The 21754-nt window shown below is 39.2% G+C and overlaps 1 protein-coding gene across 1 annotated transcript in view; it reads right to left on the bottom strand.

Moving 5' to 3' along the window:
* Positions 1-10079: 10079 nt before the first annotated feature.
* Positions 10080-21754, bottom strand: part of RFTN2 (raftlin family member 2) — a 68591-nt gene continuing 56916 nt past the window's right edge. Inside the window, exon 9 of the mRNA XM_081243262.1 lies at positions 10080-12623. Coding sequence (XP_081099388.1) covers positions 12351-12623 — 273 coding nt within the window. The 3' untranslated portion in view covers positions 10080-12350. The remainder of the gene's footprint in view (positions 12624-21754) is intronic.

Genomic DNA, 21754 nt, shown 5'->3' on the forward strand with positions numbered 1-21754 from the left:
TTCCATCTTCCCTGTACTGTGTGTTTGGAATTGATCATAAAAAAAAAAAATCCCCCAAAGAAAACATCAGTTTGTAGTCTTGCTTTTGTATTCATATTGATATCTCATTCATACTCTTGCACTGTAAAGTTGACTCACTTCATTAGGTAAGACCTAAATGAAACAGTTACTGTTTTTCCTTAATACTGATTACAGAATTTTGAAAATATACATGTATGTACTTAGGTGGTATTAAAAAAACTGATGAGCCTGGCAAACCACTGATTTATGAAGTACGTGTTCTAAGAAGGGGGGAATAGAAAACTCACAGTTCTGTGCAATAAGGAAGTTAGGCTCCACTTTTTGTTTGGATTACCCAGTATAGATCCAAAAGTTAAAATTTTCTTTTTATAAAATTATTTTGGTGCATATACTCGACTCATTCTTTTTCCCCTATCATATCTGGGAAAGTAGCTAATTTTTAATAATGTATGTTCCCATGGGTATTATAGTTCTTTTGTGTGTGTGTACATTTTCTTTTCTCTGACTTGAGGTGTTAAATTTGTATTTCTAGAAACAAGTTTCTCAGTTTATATATATATATATATATATATATATATATATTTTTTTTTTTTTTTTTTTTTGGCTGTTCCACCCAGCCTGTGGGATCCTAGTTCCCCAACCTGGGACTGAACCCGGGCCCTTGGCAGTGAAAGCGCAGAGTCCCAGCCACTGGACTGTCAGGGAGTTCCTTAAATTTTTAACGAGTTCCCTAAAATTTTAATATCAGCATAAAATTTAAAGTCTATGATTAATTGCATTGTTAGCAAGAACTGTATTATGGTCTCAAACACATTTACTGACTGATGTCAAATTCATTGTAATAGAACTAATTAATTTTTCCCTGGGTACTTTGCCCTAGTTTTTCCTAAAGGCTTCCTATAATTTTATTGTACAGTTAAATGCTACATTTTGTATACTTCATTTTTTAGCTACTTCTTGAATGTACTAAAGGTTTCTTGGTATAGTTCTTCCATGCTAGGCATGAAAGATTTTCATTTTTCGAATACAGCTAATTGTTCACTAAGCAGACACTATGGATGTATTGGTACAACATGTTTAGCAATTTACTTGAGGTTGTCAAAACATCCAAATGTTTTTTCTGAAAAACTATGCATTATTAGTGTAGGGTACACTATAAAACCAGATAACTACCAAGTGAAATTTTAGTATTTTTGGTTTTCCTCATCTAAAAGGTTTTATTAGGACCCTCACTCCTAACATTTGGGGATGCATGAATATTTTCTCTGGGCTAAGAATCTAATTACAATACTTCATTTATTTGATTTTTTTCTGCTATTTACATTTCTTTTTATAGTACACAACGGTTTATATCAAGTGTGAGGATCTATTGTAATTAAGCAAAGAGATTACTGAGTTTTCATAATAACCCAAATTTCCAAAAGAGAAATACAACTGACATCCTGAACTTACATCCATGAAGATAGTATGTCAAATGTTATGTCAGATGTTGAGTCCGTGATTAATTACAGCATCACCATTCAAAAATTAGTAAAATATTTATTCATTTTTAAATGAAATCAGCATTTTATCCTGATCTGGATTTCTGCTATAAACCTTGGTAAAAGCAGTTTATAATTCCATAAATAGTGTATTTGCCACTTTATTTTGAGTGGACCTCATGAAAGCCATCTGTATTTGTATAACAATTGTAAATCTTCACTTAAAAACCGTAGTTTGCGGCTTACCTGGTGGCACAGTGGTTGATAGTCCACCTGCCGATGCAGGGGACGCGGGTTTGTGCCCTCGTCCGGGAGGATCCCACATGCCGCGGAGCGGCTGGGCCCATGAGCCATGGCTGCTGAGCCTGCGCGTCCAGAGCCTGTGCTCCACAACGGGAGAGGCCACAACAGTGAGAGGCCCGCGTACCACAAAAAAAAACAAAAAAAAAATTGTAGTTTGTCACAGATAATAGGATTTTCTCTGCCTTTTTTTGTAACAATGTGAAAGAAACATTTAATATGATACTTTATGTAAAAGAATTTTCTACATCTTTGTAAGCATTTGCTGATCTTAATATTTTTGGTTTTCCTTATTAGTGTCTAGAAGAAAATGTTAGTTTCTGTAAAAACAACAACAACAAAAATGCTTTATACCTTGTTCTAAAAGGGGTTAAATGAAGTAGGAATGATAGGATTTTGTGCTCCTATTTCCCCTACCTCTCTCAGAGATAGATTGAAGGGTGTCCAAGGAACAAGGCAACCCCAGAGAAGAGGAAACATTGGGTATGGTCATTATTGCACTAGCAATGAGATAGCCCCTTCACCCAATTCCAGAAATTCAATAGAATCTTTTTTGAGGGTAAATCCTTATTTAACTACCCTAAAAAACGTCATCATGTTTTAAAACCTGGTGTATATTTATAGAGAGAAATTGTTCTTGCCTTGATTTGGATTAATATTTAAATCACTTAAAAAATATTTGGTGCTTTTATATTTTTAAACATTTTACAGGGACTTCCCTCCTGGTCCAATGGTTAAGACTCTGCGCTCCCAATGCAGGGGGCCCGGGTTCGATCCCTGGTCAGGAAACTAGATACCACATGCTGCAACTAAGACCCGGTGCAGCCAAATAAATAAATATTTTTTAAAAAAAGAAAAAACACTTTACAAAAAAAATGCAGATCTTGGATTCTGATTGTTGAGAACCATATTAGTGATGATATTCGTTTTCAGTGTCTGCTCTAGTAAATTACCACAGACTTAGTGACTTCAAGCAATACAGCTTTATTCTCTTACAGTTCTTGAGGTCAGAAGCTCAAAATAAGTTTTACTGGGCTAAAAATTAAGTTTCCGTCTCTTTCTGGAGGCTCCAGGGGAAATTTGTTCCTTGCCTGTTTTAGTTGCTGGTGGCTGCTGGTATTACTTGGCTTGTGGCCCCATCATTCCAGTCTCTACTTCCATCATCTCATTGCCTTCTCTTCTGTAGTGATAGCTCTCTCCACCTCTCTAAGGATGCTTGTGATTGCATCATTATGCCCACCTGGATAATCCAGGCTAATTACCCCATCTCAAGATCATTTATCAGGGACTTCCCTGGTGGACCAGTGATTAAGACTCCACACTCCCAAAGCAGGGGGCCTGGGTTCTATTCCTGATCAGGGAACTAGATTCCACATGCTGCAACTAAGACCTAGTGCAGCCAAATAAATAAATATTTTAAAAAATAAAATCATTAATCATATTTGCAAAGTTCCTTTTGCCATAGAAAGTAGCATATTTGTCTTAGGGGGCTTTTATTCAGCCTACCACAGCAGTCCTCTTGAATTCATATTGTTAATGTCAAAAAGTTCTGCATGCTATGGACTTAATTTTTACTCTGATGGTGGTTCTTTTTATTTCCTGCATGTTATCTACTTCTTTATGCCTCCCAGTCACACATGCTTGATTTAAGTCTCTGAAAAAGTTGAACTTGAAATCATTTTCTGTAGCTTACCATTTACCAGATCCTTGCATTGATCCATTGATAGCTAAATTTTTGGCATGATCTTTTAGTTGACTCACAGAACTGATCATACTGTGGTTCAGAAACCTTGCTTACCAGTTTGTGAAAGGCAGAGGAGAGATGGAAGATGAAACATTTTAAGGAATATGATTTTGGATGCAAATTAGAAAATAAACTTTAGGTAACAGCTATGTAAAGAGCACTGCTTTCTAGAAGTTAGACATGAGACTACTGGAGAAGGAAAATGTGATGTTTGTGACCTTAAAAGGAGAGGAATAAGCTTTAGAAAAGTACATCTTTAACTATAGATTTTCAATTTCTTCCTAACTAAATTTAGAATATCTTACAATTTTTAGTTCTTCAATTCTACATTTTAGTGTTAACTGTGTGAAAACTGTTTCTAAAAAGTTAAAAAATTTTCACTGGATAACATACAAATTGTGTTTTATAATAATGGCTTATATTAATGCCTTATATCTAGTTAGAGAAGCTGTAAGTCTTGGCAACAGCATCTGTGAAAACATCCATTTTGCTTATTCACATTAATAAGTTTTTTCTAAGCTATATTCACCACCTGTCTATTTAGTAATTAATGAAGGTTTTTGTTTAGTGCTGTATTTATGTATAGTTATTTTGATTATCTGAACATAGTTAAATGTGTTAATACAAAAGGATTTAAAATAACTTGGTGATGATTTGCGGGCGTTAGGAGGGGAGGGGTTTTTCAAGCCTTGCTTGGGGCAGGGGACATGTTATGGTGCATGGCAAAATGAGCTTAGTTGTTGATTATGGCTGGAATGAGTGGGGTTTTCTATTTCTGAATAAGATGCCAACTTTTAGGGCAAGGGTAGAGACTAAGTCCTTGTTATTTTAATTAAATACCAGTTCCCTAGAGCAATCACTATGGGAAGAATCCATCAGTACAGAGTGGAAAGCTCAGATTTAGCAGGATAATGCCAATTAGAATGTGACCATATTGATTGGTGTCACATTTCTGGGGTGTTAGGAGAGGCCACCGTCTGTGAAGTGAGGTCTTAAGTGTCAGAAGGAGAGGCCTCTCAAGTGTGTCTTTCTGGCTGTCAAAGCCCTCCAAACCCAAGATATCATTTCCTCTGTACTCTTCAGACTCCACTCATGTGTAAGATTCAAGGACTCATATACTCACTGAGAATTAAAAATCATTACTCGTGTAGAATCAGAATGGAGTGCGAAAAGGGGCCAAGATGGTGACCTAGAAAGGCAGTGATGATGGTGAAAGGGAGGCCAGGTGGAGAGCGACAGATAGGATAGATTTCTCCTGATGCAGATGTTCTCTCGACCTGCAGAAGAAGAATTTTTCATCTTTGAGTTCCCTATTTCCTACTCTCTGCCAGTGCCTGTGACACCCTAGACCTACTGATAAGAGCCCACCTGTACCCCCAATCTCACTCAGGTCCTGGCACACCATTTGCTGCTCTGCAAGGTTTGAGATGCTTTGTCCCGAGCTTCCCAAGACCTTAAAACCAGACAATTTTCAGACCTTTGTAGGCAGTGGAGTCTACCCCACATAAGACCAAATATATTAAAATGTATCCCCATTTCACATTAAATATTATTTGTATATTAAAAATATAAATTTGAACAGCTTTTTGTAATTGATTTTAAGAATTTGTCTCGCCATTGGTCACTTAGTTTACAATTGGCTGTGGTTTCTCATCCATCATCACATATGCCTTGGAAGTGAGAAAAGTTAATCTACTAGTTAGGTTCAAAGGTAATGACATTTTTATGAATATGAAAGGAAATAACGTTTTTATATATATTACGTTTTACAGCTATTTAAATATTTCAGTTTGGCAGTTTTCATATTTTGGAGCCAATGTATTTTTTAACAGGTCTCAAATATTTTGGGGCACCCCTGAGAAGTTCATAGGTCCTCAAGTTTAAAATGATCTGCTTATGGGACTTCCCTGGTGGTCCAGTGGGTAGGACTGCACTCCCAGTGTGGGTGACCCGGTTCGATCCCTGGTCAGGGAACTAGGTCCTACATGCGTGCCGCAACTAAGAAGTCCGCATGCCGCAGTGAAGATTCCGCGTGCTGAAACTAAGACCCAGAGCAGCCTAAATAAATAAGTATTTTTTAAAAATTCACTAAAATGATGTTTATAATTTTATAACACAAACACAATCTATTACTAGAATATTATTATTTATCAAATATCATTTGCTCAGGGAAGCCTTCCCTGACCTGGAATATATTAGGTTCGTCTGTTATATGCCCTCCTGGCAAACTTTGCTTCCTATGAGTATTTCCATCAACTATAATTACATAATTATTTCTATTACTGTTCGTGCACTATCTTTCTCCTCCGTTAGCCTATTGATTCCATAAGTGCAAGACTGACCAAGAGTTAAGAAATATTTGTTAAAGGAACGAATGGGTGGGAGAGTGAACCTGCATCCTCTCACAGGGAATCTGTTTCAGGAGGAGGGTTTCATCACTGACAAGAGACTGAACGCTGAAAACTAAAAAGCATTCTTAAAATATATCCTCCCTCCTCCACCTTTTATTCGGGACTGTAGAGGTAGCAGCATGGTCTTCCGCAGACGTAATTTGTTCTTGGCTGCTTAGCATGTGGTCTTGGGTCTCTGGCTTTTCTGGAGACCCTGTGAACTACCTAATATAATTGGCAAAGTAGTGGTGAATCTTTTTATTTACCACATAGAAATATATTTAAATCTTTAGCTGTTATATTCATATTTAAAAGATGCCCTGTATTTGTTCTGGAGTTTCCCCAAACATAGGATTGTTCACCTCACTAAAAAGAACTTCTTTGCAAACTTAAAACTGGACCTTTTGAAAAAAAATAATGGTTTCAGTTTCTTGAGCACCTAACCAGGTGTCAGGAACAGTGGTACATTTCCCACATAATTGCACTAAATCCTCATTCAATTAAATTTGTTTGTTTCTATCCCTATTTTACACATAAGTAAACTGAGCTTCAAAGTAGCTGTTCAGTGTCCACAGGAACAAGTAACAGGGCCAGGGTCTGCACTCAGTCCTGGCTCCAAAGCTCAGGCTTCTCTGTTTTGATCTGCTATTTCATGTTTCTGAACATTGCCTGCTACCTATGCTTGGGAGACTTCTTTAATTCTTATGTTGAGTAGGATTGTGTTAGGCAGCATGTGTTGGAATGGAGTGACTTAACCAAATAAGGTTTTGCTTTTCTTTGTAACAAGGCCAGAGGTCAGCAGTCCTGGGCTTGTGCAGTGGCTCCAGGGTCCTTCATTGGTGTCCCAGGCTCCTCCTGACTTTCCATCCCACCATCCTTGGGGCATGGCCACCTTCCTCAAGGCTATTTCTTGGTTATAAGAAGGCTGCTCCCCTCCGGGCTGCACACACTGGCCCACATTGGGTATTAACAATCTTTGAAAACTGCTAACCCAATTTAAAACGAAAAATGGCATTTTCTTTTTTTGTTGTTTTGCAATTTTTTATTAGTTTAAACCAGGGCATGTTTATTGGTTGTTTATGTTTCTTTTTAAAACAAACTACTTGGGAATTCCCTGGCAGTCCATTGGTTAGGACTCTGCGCTCTCACTGCTGAGGCCCGGGGTTCAATCCCTGGTTGGGGAACTAAGATCCTGTAAGCCATGCAGGGTGGCCAAAAAAAAAAAGACTTTAAAATAAACTACCTATTTGTGTCATTTGCAGTTTTTTCTACTAGGTTGTACATCTGTTTTTTATTAACATCCTTTGTATACTTAGAATATTAGCCCTTTGTTATTTGATCATTTCTTGATTCCAATTTTTTGTTTACCTTTTGATGATGTTAATGGAGTGTTTTTCTGTATGCAGGTTTTAAATGTGCAGTGTTAGTATTTACACAGTCTTCTCCTTTATGGCTTCTGGGTTTTGAATTATGCTCTAAATATTTGCTCATATATTATTACAGTATTTTTATAGTTTTGTTTTTTATATTTAATTCATCTGGAAGATATTTTGGAATAAGGTATGAATTCCATTCATTTTAACTCAAGTCCGTGGCAGTAGCTCTTTACATGAAGAGGTGGGAAAAAAGGGAGAAACATACATAAAATGTCAGTCTGCAGCTATACCATAAAGCTGGAAGTTTTAAAAAAGGGAATCTTAACTAATACTTTTGGAGGGGGTTAGACAAGGAGAAAAATCTTGAGTCACATGGTTTCCCAAAAGAACAAATTCAGAAGAATGACATGTGGCTAAGGAACTAATGTTTACAGGAAAAAATATTGAAATGTTAAAACCCACTTTTTGTGTGTGCTGTGTAAACATTCAACTATGCCTATAGTCTGAGAAAGAATAAAGGAAACGTAAGTAAAATATCCAAATTTGGTGTGTCTCAGTTTTCTATTAATTTACTGAAATTAGAAGACATGCTATATTCTCTTGTGTTAAATAAAAAGTCATTTTACTAACCACATCTATTACAGTGATGTGAGTGGTTCTACTTTTGAAACTTTAACATGTTGAAAACGACTCTGTCCCTGAGGATTAGTATCCCCCTTAAGACACAAAGGAGTTGAAATGTGTGTATTTAACAGTTTTTCCGCATAACCAACCAAAGAAATTCTTACATTAGAAAGCCTGGACTTCAGATTTCCCAGGTGTCCGTGTGGCTGGTTCTTGGCTAGCCCGCCCAGAGTCAGGTCTCCTGGCGGCTCAGGCACAGCAGTGCTTAACTGGGAGGACAGAGTGAACACTTGATTGAAACATGGAGGCTCAATTCAAACTTTTTTCCATGTAGGCAAATCTTCTAATTCCCCCAGCTGCTTTATTTAGTGATTACATTTTTGATGAGAAGATAAGAATAACTTGATTTCCATTCCTTATTGGTTTGCTTCACTGGCCTTTTATGCCTTAGTGTACACTTTGGAACTTCATTTTCAGCAATTGAGATACTGTTTTGCAGGGAAATGACTCAACAGGTAAAGGAAGTTAAGGAAAAAAAATGTTCCCATGTTACCAGAACTGATTTTCCTTTGAAGCTGCTGTCTAGGTATACAACAACGACGGATGAGGGTGAAGTCCAAACTTCTTACATGATCTCCACTAACTCTGTGCGGTGAGGGTGGGGAGCCTCTGACTGGCCCACGGGGATGAAATCCCCAGTTCCCTACTGTCTTTCTCTGACACCACCCTGGCCGCGGTGTTGGGCCCCTTTGGTATAGCCTTGTGAGGGTGGAAATCTAGGCTTTCTACTTGGTCTGTGCTGGTGTAGGTCCAGGTGAGGTCACAGGTTTTTCTGTGGTGGTGTTTGGCTGGAGTAGAACAGTTATTGTCTAAATATGTGCCGTCTTGCTAGGCTTTTGTTAGGGTTTTCTTGGTCTGCAACATTGGCATTTCCTGATTGCTGGTTTCTTCAGCTTCCAAGCCTGAGATACATGAGGCAAAAATAAAACCAAGAAACTCACCACTGGTCATCTTATGTTTATGTATAATCATTTGTCAGAACTGGCTCTATAAACTTTGGGCTATTGCACAAGTAAAACTCGCTCTCAAGGTATGATAAATTGCTACAATTAATATTATTTAAATGGTTCTGATGGTTTGCATTTAGCTGGTTTTCCTACATACCCACCAGTGTATTTTGAATTAAAATGCCTAGTTATAGACTCTCCCCATTGCTAGCACCACTCCATTTCAGTGCTCACTTGAAATTTAGTCTTTCCGTACAGGCGGCTGCTGGGGCCCTGAGGAGTTGAGAGAAGGAAATCCTTTTTAGTCTTAACGCTGAAAGAGCCATAGTCCTTCCAGCCTAGAGGGAATGGTAGCAAGGAGTTAAGGTAGTGAGGAAAGGCTGGGAAAAGAGACAGCTCCTTAGCTGTTCCAGAATGAAAGAAATGAAAATGCAACTGGTACATTTATAGTCAAATATACAAACATCTGCTCCTGATAAAACAAATGATTTGGAGATGATAGTTGTGATTTGACTTACCACAGCCCTGCCTCCTGCTTCTATAGGTGTCTGAAGGCTCCTGGAAGCCCTCAAGTCTCTTAAAAAGAGTGATGTTTCTGTTGTCTTTAAATGACATTGATAGAGCTGCTCCCCAGCTCAGTGGCAATTTCTCTGGTAATTAGGTGCTAAATGCTGTCCATGGAGATAACAGGTGACATTCAACCCAAATGGGATGGAACTAACAGGTGGTTATGGAAACCTAAGACAGAAGTGCCATAGATGCTGTACCAAGGGGAATGGCAGAACCTCACACCCACATCTATGATCTGCATATTTTTTCATCATCATAATTTATAGGTATTAAAAATTCACATGCCAGAGCCCCTAAGGAATTACACAGCATTATGAAAAGAACTGAATGTACAACTGGCAGAAGATAATGATAAGGTTACTCACATTTAACTTCTTAGGCATATAGAGTCCAAGTTTTGTTACTTTTTTTTTTTTTTTTTTTGTGGTACGCGGGCCTCTCACTGTTGCGGCCTCTCCGTTGCAGAGCACAGGCTCCGGATGCGCAGGCTCAGCGGCCATGGCTCACGGGCCCAGCCGTGTGGGATCTTCCCAGACTGGGGCACAAACCCGCATCCCCTGCATCGACAGGCCGACTCTCAACCACTGTGCCACCAGGGAAGCCCAGTCTTGTTACTTTTTGTTTTTTAAAAGAGACTCAGAAAAAAAAAAAAAAAAGAGAGAGAGACTCAGAGTTACTTATATATAATTAAAATGCTCTAGAACCATTTGGTCATTATTTATTCACTATCATACAAACTTGCCACATAACTTAAGGGTAACTGTTGGAGTAACTTTATAAAATAGGTTTTAAGGGTATGACCACTAAGTTTATTCTAATAAAAAGATTTTTTTAATAAGAAGAAATAACAGATTAGAAACAAACTGTGAAAAGAAAGTATTCCTATACAAATTTTAAAAAATTAAAAGAGATTTCTGAATTTTCCTTTAGTCGATATAAATTTCTTTCTCTGTTTTTAATACTTCAAATCTCTTCTTTACACTAACAGAATATACCAGAATCTCTGCCTGTTGTAGACCCTGGCATTGGGAAAAACTGTCTGATCTTTCTGAGTTCATTACCTGTGTTTCATAACTCATGGCATTTTGTGGGCTCCAGAAGTAGTATTTATTTCTACCAAAAATTCACCAACTCTTGAATATGGAACTCAGGTTCATCTAAAAGTCAAAACAAAAAAACACTTCTACAAGTACTGTTGATAGCTATTTTCATAGAATAATACTGAGCAGAATATTCTTCAGTTCCTTTATACCTATAAAGGTAATGCTTCTGCATGGTAGAAGTAGAATAATTCCATGTCAATCTTACCAACAATTCATGGAGATCAACATAGTTTAGTTACACCATACATTTTTTTTGAAGTATGGTTGATTTACATGTCAACCATATGGTTGATTTACATTTACATAACATTTACATAAAATTGTTTATTTGTTTATTTTTTTGGCCACACTGTGTGGCATGCAGGTGCTTAGTTCTCCAGCCGGGGATTGAACCTGTGCCCCCTGCATTGGGAGTGCAGAGTCTTAACCACTGGACCACCAGGGAAGTCCCTAGTTACACAATATATTTGAGAACATGTAATACATATCTGTCATATGTGTAAAACATGAGCATTTGTGTTCAATAAAACAATAGCCCAATTACAAATGACATTTTATTATTCAAATGACTTTATAATGTCAACACCAATGCTAATAAAAATATATAATAGACTGAACACATCAATGGCACAGTTGTAATTCATTAGAAGTAAACCACATTTCAAAGTAAGCCTTTCGTAGATAAATGAAAATCCTCTATTTTGTAAAATTTTAATGTTTACCTGTTAAAGGCTGGGCAAGGCAAAGGCATCCCTACTAGCAGAGCAAGAAAAGCAGAGACGGAACAGATAAGTCACTGTACACATTGCATGTGCTATGAGCACCTTTTTACTCCTGCAGGACTGAAAATTCTGGGTTTCCACATTCTTCATGCTTTAGCAATCAAAATAACAGCGTAATTCATATCTAGGCCGATAAAAGACTTCAGTTTCCATTTAAAGTTGATGTTTCCCTTTTCAGACTATTTACAATTTAAAAGAAAGAAAATTAATTCTGTCTACTACGGTTTTTAAATATTGAGATTGTAGGTTCTTCTCATATTGAATTTTAAGGGATGGTGCTTTGCTGTGTTTCTAGGCTATTAGACACAAGAAAGTTTAAGCTAAATGAATCAGTACGAGGTTGGTAACATGGTGACCCTTTAAAACCAAAGACATACAAAAAGGATTTTTTTTCAAAGAATATTTTAGCAAATAAGGGTTTGCTTTGTATATACCTGCCATAGTTAAAGACAAAATTTAGATTAATTGTTATATTCAGGAAATAGGTACTTTATTAATTAGCCCTTTGTGTGTGTGTGTGTGTGTGTGTCTGTATGTGAAAGAGAGAGAGGGAGAATTTTCAGCTTAAGTAAGGCTCTAACTTCCTGAGAATTTTCTAATTAAGTGAAAATACTGGTTGAGATATTTAGTTGTCTTACCAGGAATTGTAAGAAAAGTATACCTTACACATTCATGAGACACTGAAGTACATTATCGGTTAATAACCTCATAAGACATCTGTTTAAACAGATGTTTTAGTTGAGAAAACTGTAAACATGATTCTAAATTTACAAATATGTTGGTTATTCTTCCTTGCCTGGAAGGTTGAGCCAAAGTTTACGTAGATTAGAGGAAAGCCTGAGTCTGGAAAAATCCAAAGTATTCCATAAATGCAGATAAAGCAATACAATAAAGTAACTTGGCAATTATTTTAATAATTATTTACAAGGCCTCTGTTCCTTTCCTTCTTTGCTCACATACAAGTGACCTGAGTTACTCCATCTTCCTGGTCAAACTGTCCATCATCTATTTCCCGCAGTACACTGTCACTCTGGCTGAACCCGGAGAAGCTGCTGTGCTGGGCCAGCCTCTTCTCCTTCATCCAGCATTCTCTAGAAGGAGCTAGGAGGCGCGCCTCGGGCGGGCTCCAGCCCTCTGCAGGGTGTGACAGGGCCGTGTCCAATCCGACGCTCCTGCTCGTGGCTTTGCTCCTGTCTTCACCTTTCACGTGCCGGCTGCCTTTCCTCTGAAACACAAGAGATTGGCAACCAGGAGTTTAAAGGATAGGCGCCGTCTTGTCCCGCTGGTCTAGTTCCCTGCCCGCTTCTCTTCAAGGGCCAGCTTGGGCCGCCCTTCACGTTCCCTCCTCCCCGGCCTCCAAGCGAAGGTGCGCTCCCCTCTCTGTTCACACCACTTGGTGGCTTCCTGGCCCATCGTTCTCCCCATCGGCGGACAGGCTGTGTGCCCCTGTCTGGGTCCTCAGTGACACCTGAGGAGAGGGACCTGCTGAGATCTTACTTGGGTGAGCAAATCAGGTAGAGATACGCTAAAAGCTCCATTTTCCTTCTAGGTGTTTGTCGGGATCTGAGCAGCAGAAAAAGTGCCCCAGAGGCTACCTCTCCCCCATTTCTATAGGAATAGGCTGCACAGGTGATTCAGACTGAGATCATATTGGAATCAGGGGCGCCTTTCTAGGTGGAGCAGACCCCTCTCCTTGTCCTTCTACAAGCCGCTTCTGCCTGACACAGTGGGATTGCTCGGCCCCGGGACCAGCTTCTGCAGACTGTCAGAGAAGCTGCGGATATTTTCATTATGAAATATTACTGAGGGGCTTCCCTGGTGGCGCAGTGGTTGAGAGTCCGCCTGCCGATGCAGGGGACACGGGTTCGTGCCCCGGTCCGGGGAAGATCCCACATGCCGTGGAGCGGCTGGGCCTGTGAGCCATGGCCACTGAGCCTGCACGTCCGGAGCCTGTGCTCCACAACGGGAGAGGCCGCAACAGTGAGAGGCCCGCGTACCGCAAAAAAAAATATATTACTGAGGCCTGACCTCATCCTTGGTGCGGTTCTCAATAAAAAGACGTGGTCTCCGCCAAGGTAACTTAAGTCAAACTAAGATATCTAAGTGAACAGAAGGAGAGCTCAGGGAGAGAATTGTGGATCTTCAGACTCCTGATGAGATTACAGGGGCTTCTTTAATACTGATAACGTGACAGATATTAGATCATAATCATATACTCAGGCACAAAAACTAAGTAAGGATAAATAAGATAAAGATAAAATTTAAAAAACATTTAAAAAGCCCAGTAATTTCCCAGATTACAAAGAGTTTATTTGCTTAAAGCTCATTTATATGTTAGTTGGAAACTAGGGTTACATTTTCTCAAATGTGAGAATGAAAATTACTCAAAAAAAACTCTCAGAAAAATATATAGAAGTCAGATGCCTAGGCTAGTCTTACGAAAGTTTGTTAATCCATAGGTTTCTTGAACTATATTGTATAAAATACAAATGCATGGACTTCCCTGGTGGTCCAGTGGTTAAGACTCCAGGCTTCCACTGCAGTGGGCGCGGCTTTGATCCCTGGTCGGGGAGCTAAGATCCTGCATGCTGTGCGGTGGGGCAAAAAATTTAAAAAAAATAAAAGTAAAAGGATTTCATACTGGCTTTCATGGCAAATATACCACGCAAACAGCTGTATTAAACTGAATTTTGCGGACTACTGTGGACTGTAACCACGGTTGATGGCACTATTTGTATAGGAAGATACAGGCCTCAGTGTGTTGCATTGAAAGGAGTGTGTTGGCAGCTCATCTTTTTCTTGGCTGAGTTACTGGAGTCCTTGGACAAGTTGAAAGGAACAAGTCTGCAGTGGGTCCTGCCTCAATAAAGGCCCACTCTCACAGCCCAAGTCAGACATAGCTTGATGGCAGGGACATTTTCATTTGCATTCATCAAGTGCAAGTCTCAGATCTCAAATCTTTTCCCTTTTTCTTCCCATTCACGAAATGTACTGAATTTAATACAAGCAGTGGAACCTGACAGATTTACTTTCAGGGTAGAGGATTTGAGAATGTCACGTTCTCCCTGGCATTGGGACGCTGGTCAGTGCGGATATAGCCTTTTGGCTGCAGGCAGGGCTGACCGGTACTGCTCCTTTCTCAAGCCTAGCTTCTGGCTCCTTTCCCACAGGCACAAAGGGTGCATTCACTCCTGAATGACCTCTCCTGTTGACTGAATGAAATGGGAAGGAGGGGGAGCCTGGGAGCACTTGGCAGCCTGGATCTTTCCTTTTTCACCAGCACCAGGGCCAAAGGTGAATTTTGCAATAAACTCCTTCTTGTACATCAGCCAATAGAGGCCAGCTCTCACATACTCAGTGAGAATTTTCTTAATAAAAATTGGGTATTATTCAGAATAATAAGATAGTGACAGTAATTCACTTTTAAATAAGTATTCATAAGTAAACAGCCACCAAATTTTAAGTATTAGAAGATGACAAAATACCTAACTCTATAAAAGATTTCAGAACAAACTCTTCTTTTTTTACCAAGTGACTTTTAATAAATACATGTTCAGCAATGATGTCGCCTCCCTCACTCTACATGAAATAATAGCTTTTCCAACAAATCAAATTGCAATGTCCTTAAAACTTAGAGCGTAGGAGACTGAAGCCTGACCAGTCCTTGGAGATCATCTACTTTAATCCCTCATTGTACAGAGGTAAGACCCAGAAGGAAGATGGTATTTGTCCAAGGTCAGGGAGTGGCTGGCTTTGAACTGGAGCCTGAGAATGTCTTACCTTATTTTTTTCACATCATCTGCTCTGCAAAAATATGAGTAGATTTGTGGTCAAAGATTTGTATGTTTCTCAAATAAAAATTTCCAATTACAAAAATAATACACGCTCAGCGTAGAAAAGCAGGCAAAAATAAAGAAAAAAGCAAAACCCACCCACAATCCCATCTCACAGAGATACCACTGTTTAAATTTGGCATGTTTTACTATGTATTTGCATATGCACACATGGATGTTACAGCTAGCTCACTTTTGCACTTAACACTCACTGTATTTTGAGTATTTCCCTATGTCAATAAGGAGACTTTTCATGCAACATTACCAGACTTATTCATATAGGTTCTCACTTCTGATATTTTCACTGTAGAATGAGAGCAGATTCTACCAAGAGTCGCATGCAGATCTAATGCTACCCTTTGATAAAATCGGTCAACTTCTGAGAATCATCCTCATTTACTAAAAATGAATGACCCATTTCAAATACATGAGACTCAGTGACAAACCAGTTTCAGTTAGGGTGTCCTACCAATGTATCTTTCATTTTCCACTGTTGACATCTTAAAAACAAAAGCAAAAGAACAAAGTCAGAATTATACCAGCAATCATAAGACATTGCAGTCTTGGACAGTGTTATGATGGATAGAGTGGAGGAGTAGCTAAAAAATATGGTTTATAAAGTAATAAAAACATGGAGTGGACATTCAGGATTTCTCTTCCTTGTGTGTCTCAGGGTTGAAAGAGGAATAGGAAGCCACTGTAGACTAAGTGTGACTCCAGTACCAGTTAGAAGAGTCCAAGCTTTTGAATCATGCAGAGAAACCCCAACCCTTCTTGCTCACAGAATATGTTCCTGAGTCATCCAAGCTTGGGGCGGTCAAAATCATTCAAACCTGGGAAGGGAAAAAGGTGTCATGGACAACCATCTTTCCAGCTAGCTTTCCTATCCACCTTCCTCTCTACTGCATTGTGGGCATGTGACCCAATCAGATCCAATCAGAGTCCTTCCCTGGGATTGCTATATTGACTCTAGGGTAAAGAAGTTCTTTCTTTCTAAAAATTGAAGTATAGTTGATTTACAATATTGTATTAGTTTCAGGTGTACAACAGTGATTCAATATTTTTATAGATTATACTCCATTTAAAGTCATTATAAAATATTGGCTATATTCCCTGTGCTGTACAATATATCCTTGTAGCTTATTTATTTTATACATAGTAGTTTGTACCTCTTAACCCCTTCCCCCTCTCCTGCCCCTCCCCCTCCTTTCCTCTCCCCTCTGGTAACCACTGGTTTGTTCTCTATATCTGTGAGTGTGCTTCTTTTTGTTATATTCATTTGTTTGTTTTATTTTTTAGATTCCACATATAAGTGATAACATACAGTATTTGTCTTTCTCTGTCTGAGTTATTTCAAGAATTTCGTTCTTTTTGATGAGGTGGCCATACTCACTTCATAAGAAGCCCTCTGCACATACATATGTAGAAGCTGAAACAAACAACATCCTGGGGCTGTTGAATCTCTGGAATCAGTCCCTGAGGCACTGTTTTTTGTAGCTCTCTTTTTTTTTTTTTTTTTTTTTTTTGCGGTATGTGGGCCTCTCATTGTTGTGGCCTCTCCCGTTGCGAAGCACAGGCTCCGGACGTGCAGGCTCAGCAGCCATGGCTCACGGGCCCAGCCGCTCCGCGGCATGTGGGATCCTCCCGGACCGGGGCACGAACCCGTGTCCCCTGCATCGGCAGGCGGACTCTCAACCACTGCGCCACCAGGGAAGCCCTGTAGCTCTCTTTTTGATATTATGAGCTATGTCAGAATCCTTCCCACCTAGAAGCCAATAAATTCCCTTATGGACATAGGCTAATCTGAGAAGGGTTTCTGTCCCTTACACCCCAAGGGACACCAATAAGTCATATGGAAACAAGTGCGGGTGGCCCAGAAGAGGGCTTCTCTCCAGCCTGCACACTGCCCTGTGGCTGCGGTGATCCCTCTTCCCTTCTGCCCACACCAGTAAGAAGCCCGTTTGCTTTGAGTAAAAAGCATTCCCTAGATGAAGGACTTCATTAATGATAAAAGCAAAATGCTTTCATTTTTATTTATACATGATGCTCTGTGAGGTACCTGATATATTCTATTTATACTGGCACCAAATTAGATTTCACATGGACTTCAACTGAGGATAGTAACAGCTAGTGAATGAAATATGACCCTATGACTTTCCAATAATTTCAAATGAACTTCAAATGAACGGAAAAGTAAGAACAAAGTTTGATTAAATAATTATCTTACCATGCAGTAAGGAAAGAAGTTAATGTATACAGTAAATATTTCTTAGTATTCATGTGATTTTATTTTTTTATTATTACTTTAATTTATGAATGTGTTTATTTTTGGCTGCGTTGGGTCTTTGTTGCTGCACACAGGCCTTCTCAATCTGCATCTAGCGGGGGCTACTCTTTGTTGCGGTGAGCAGGCCCCTCACTGCAGTGACTTCTCCTGTTTCAGAGCACGGGTTCTAGGCACACAAGCTTCAGTAGTTGTGGCACATGGGCTCAGTAGTTGTCGCTCGCGGGCTCTAGAGCACAGGCTCAGCAGTTGTGGTGCACAGGCTTAGTTGCTCTGCGGAATGTGGGATCTTCCCGGACCAGGGTTCGAACCCATGTCCCCTACATTGGCAGGCAGCCTCTTAACCACTGTGCCACCAGGGAAGTCCCCATGTGATTTTATTTATAGTTACCTTCAAAAGATCTAATTCAGAACATATCTGTGACTGCAGCTCCTTCACTTCTTGGTTTGTATTAGAGAAATGATTCAATAGATGCGCCCAAGAAGTCTTTACCACTTGAAATCATTCGTTTTGAGATACATTTTAAAGACAAGAAAATAACTTGAATGCAAAACTTCTCTAAAGAAGAAAAACAAATGTAAATTGGAACCATTTAAATTTAACTCCTGTCTCCCAGGGTCTATTCTCTCTATCTTTCTTTTTTTTTGCAGTACGCGGGCCTCTCACTGTTGTGGCTTCTCCCGTTGCGGAACACAGGCTCCGGACACGCAGGCCCAGCGGCCATGGCTCATGGGCCCAGCTGCTCCGCGGCATGTGGGATCCTCCCAGACCGGGGCACGAACCCCTGTCCCCTGCATCGGCAGGCAGACTCTCAACCACTGCGCTACCAGGGAAGCCCTCTATCTTTCTTTTAATAACAGAACTCTGCACCCACCTCACCACCAATGCCTTGCAATTTTTAGCTAGGCATGTAGTATTTCACTACGGTACCAGCAATGGTTGCCCCAATTACATTTCCCAGCCTCCCTTGCAGATGCTTGTGGTGACATAAAGTTCAGGCCAATGGGATGTGAGAAGAAATATGTCTGTGACTTGGGGGTCAGTGCCTTAGAAGCATGCCTGGAATTTCCTACTTCTTGCTGGTTGGACACAGCAATGAGTGAAGAAGCAGTCCTGGGTCCAGAGGCAGAAGCCAAATGTTGAGGGTGGCAGAGCTGACCAGTCATGAGGCAGAGCTTTGCCCACCCTGGATTGCCTGCGCATCTTTGGATAATTATGAGAGAGACCCTTCTGTTGTATTTAAATCATTCTAATTGGTCTTTTTGGCATAGCATCTTAGTAACTAATTAGTTACCACTTAATAGCTAACAGAAAAAAATTTTTGGCAGCTAATGCTTTTTAGCTTAATTTTTCCCAACTTTCCAATTATGAAAAATTTCAAATATACAGAAAGTTTAAAGGATACTACAATGAACCTACTACCTAGTTCAAAACTTGTTAATATTTTGCCATATTTGCTTTATATATATATATAAATATTAACGTATGTATATATGTTCATGTGTGTTTTTTTGAACGTCAAAAAGCATCAATGCACTACATTCCTACACATTAGCTGAAGGTAATTTTTAGCTGGAGAAAATGGAGGGTCATTAGGAGTTTCTGGATTTTTTCTTCAGTTTCTCCATAGAGTTAGTATTTAATCATCTGGAATTGAAAGAAAAACATTCCTATGTGAACAAAAGCAACATTCCATGTGACCAGGTGCTGTGCCCAGCCCCCTACATGTTTTCTAACTGAATCCTCCTCCCAACCCTGTGGTAGGTACTAACATTGTCCATTCTACAGATGAGGACACGGAAGCTTGGAGAGCCTGGCAGAAGCTGTTTGTACACACACACACACACACACATACGCACACACACACACACACACACCCATCCCCTGGAATCCCTTTCATGGTTTGTTGTCTACCCCTAAGAACACCACTGGATGGAAACCCTACTCTGAGTCAGTGGAAACTAAATACTTTTAAATGAACTGTTGTTTCTTATAAATAATTATCAAAGGGAAATGGGCTGAAGAATTTAACTGAAATAAAGATTTTTAGGTAATAGAAAAATCTGATGAGTTTTATACTTGAGTCTTCAAAGAAACAGAAAACTTAAGAAAGAAGATCTTGGAAGAAAAATTGAGAACATTTAATAGATGGAGGTAAAATCCTGGTCAGAGTCTCTTACCCTGCTTAGCATAGCTATCACTTCCTTGAGTCTATCTAGAGCCCTCCCCCCAAAATAAAGAAACAGTTTTTTAAATAGATAAAAGGAAGAGCAAGATAAAAAGAACCTTGCTTTATTTATACTACAGAGCCTCATGTAGAGGAAAGGGAGGTTAACAATCTCATTATACTTCATAAAAATTCCATTATCCAAGGAGAGTTTTTACTGAAGGACAAAGGTATAAAAAATATAGCCTATGTGATTTATAAAGCATACAATCTTTCATAACATTTTTATTTTATTTTTAAATTAAAAAAATTAAAATTAGAAAGCATACAATCTTTTAAATTTAAAAGTAAATATGTAAAAGTGTAAAGTTCTATGAATTTTAATACATGTGTATAAATTTGTGTACAAATCACAATCAGGACACAGAACAGTTCTATTATCCCTCTCAAAACCCCCCATGCTATCCCTTTATCACACCCTTCCCCAAACCCCAAATCCCTGGCAACCCATGATCTGTTATCCACAGTACAGTTCTGCCTTTTTGAGGATGTCATATAAATAGAATAACACAGGGACTTCCCTAGCGGTGCAGTGCTTGAGAGTCTGCCTGCCAATACAGGGGACACGGATTCGACCCCTGGTTTGGGAAGATCCCACATGCCTCGGAGCAACTAATCTCATGCGCCACAACTAATGAGCCTGTTCTCCAGAGCCCGTGAGCCACAACTACTGAGCCCACACACCGCAACTACTGAAGTCCGGGCGCTCTAGGGCCCAAGTGCTGCAACTACTGAACACGTGTGCTGCAACTACTGAAACCCAAGCTCCTAGAGCCCATGCTCTGCAATAAGAGAAACCACCGCAATGAGAAGCCCATGCACCACAATGAAGAGTAGCCCCTGCTCGCCGCAACTACAGAAAGCCTGCATGCAGCAACAAAGACCCAATGCAGTCATAAATAAATAAATAAATAAATAAATTTTAAAAATTAAAAAAAAATAGAATAGTATAGTCTATAACCTTTTGAGACTGGCTTTTTTTTTTTTTTTTTTTTTTGGCTGCACCGTGCTGTGCAGCTTGCAGAATTTTAGCTCCCGGACCAGGGATTGAACCCAGGCCCCGGCAGTGAAAGTGCCAAGACCTAACCACTGGACCACCAGGGAACTCCCTGAGACTGGCTTCTTTTAATCAGCATGCTTTTTGAGATTAATCCACGCCATTGTGCATATCAAGAGTGCATTTGTTTTTATTTCTGAGTAGTATTTCATTGTATGGAAGTACCACAGCCGTTTATCCATACACCTGCTGAGGACATTTGGATTTTTTCCAGTTTTTGGAGATTATGAATAGAGCATATAAACATTTATGTGTAGCTTTTTGTGTGAACAAAAGTTTTTATTTCTCTAGGGTAAATGCCCAAGAGTGGGATTGCTAGGTCATATGTAAGTGTATGTTTAACCCCATAAGAAGCTGCCAAACTGTTTTCCAGAGAGGGTGCACCATTTTGCATTCCCACCAGCAGCGTTTGATAGTTCTGATTGATCCTCATCCTTGCTAGTTCTTAGTATTGTCAATATTTTTTAATCTTAGTCATTCTAGTAGATGCATAGTAGTGTCTCATCATGGCTTTCATTTGCATTTCCCTTAATGACTAATGATTTAAATGTCTTTTTATGTGCTTATTTCTAATCTACATATCCTCATTGGTTAGATGTCCAAGACTTTTAACTAAATTTTACCTGCGTTGTTTATTTATTTTTTAAGTTTTGAGAGTTCTTGATACCTTCTGGATACAAGTCCTTTGTCATATACGTGATTTACAAAGTTATTTTTTCCTCCCAGTCTGTGGCTTTTCTGTTATTTTCTTAGTGTTATTCACAGAGCAAAAGTTTTAAATTTTGGTAAGGTCTAATTTATCAATTTTTTAAAATGAATTATGCTTTTGGTGTCATGTCTAAGAACTCTTTGCTTAGCTCCAGTTCAGAAGATTTTCTCCTATTAATTTTTTTCTAAAATTTTTCTAATTTTCCTAAAACAAACTATCTTTCAATAGCTTAAAGAAAATTGAGG

Source organism: Mesoplodon bidens (genome assembly GCF_964165515.1).
Source record: "Mesoplodon bidens genome assembly, chromosome: 8".
NCBI lineage: Eukaryota > Metazoa > Chordata > Mammalia > Artiodactyla > Ziphiidae > Mesoplodon > Mesoplodon bidens.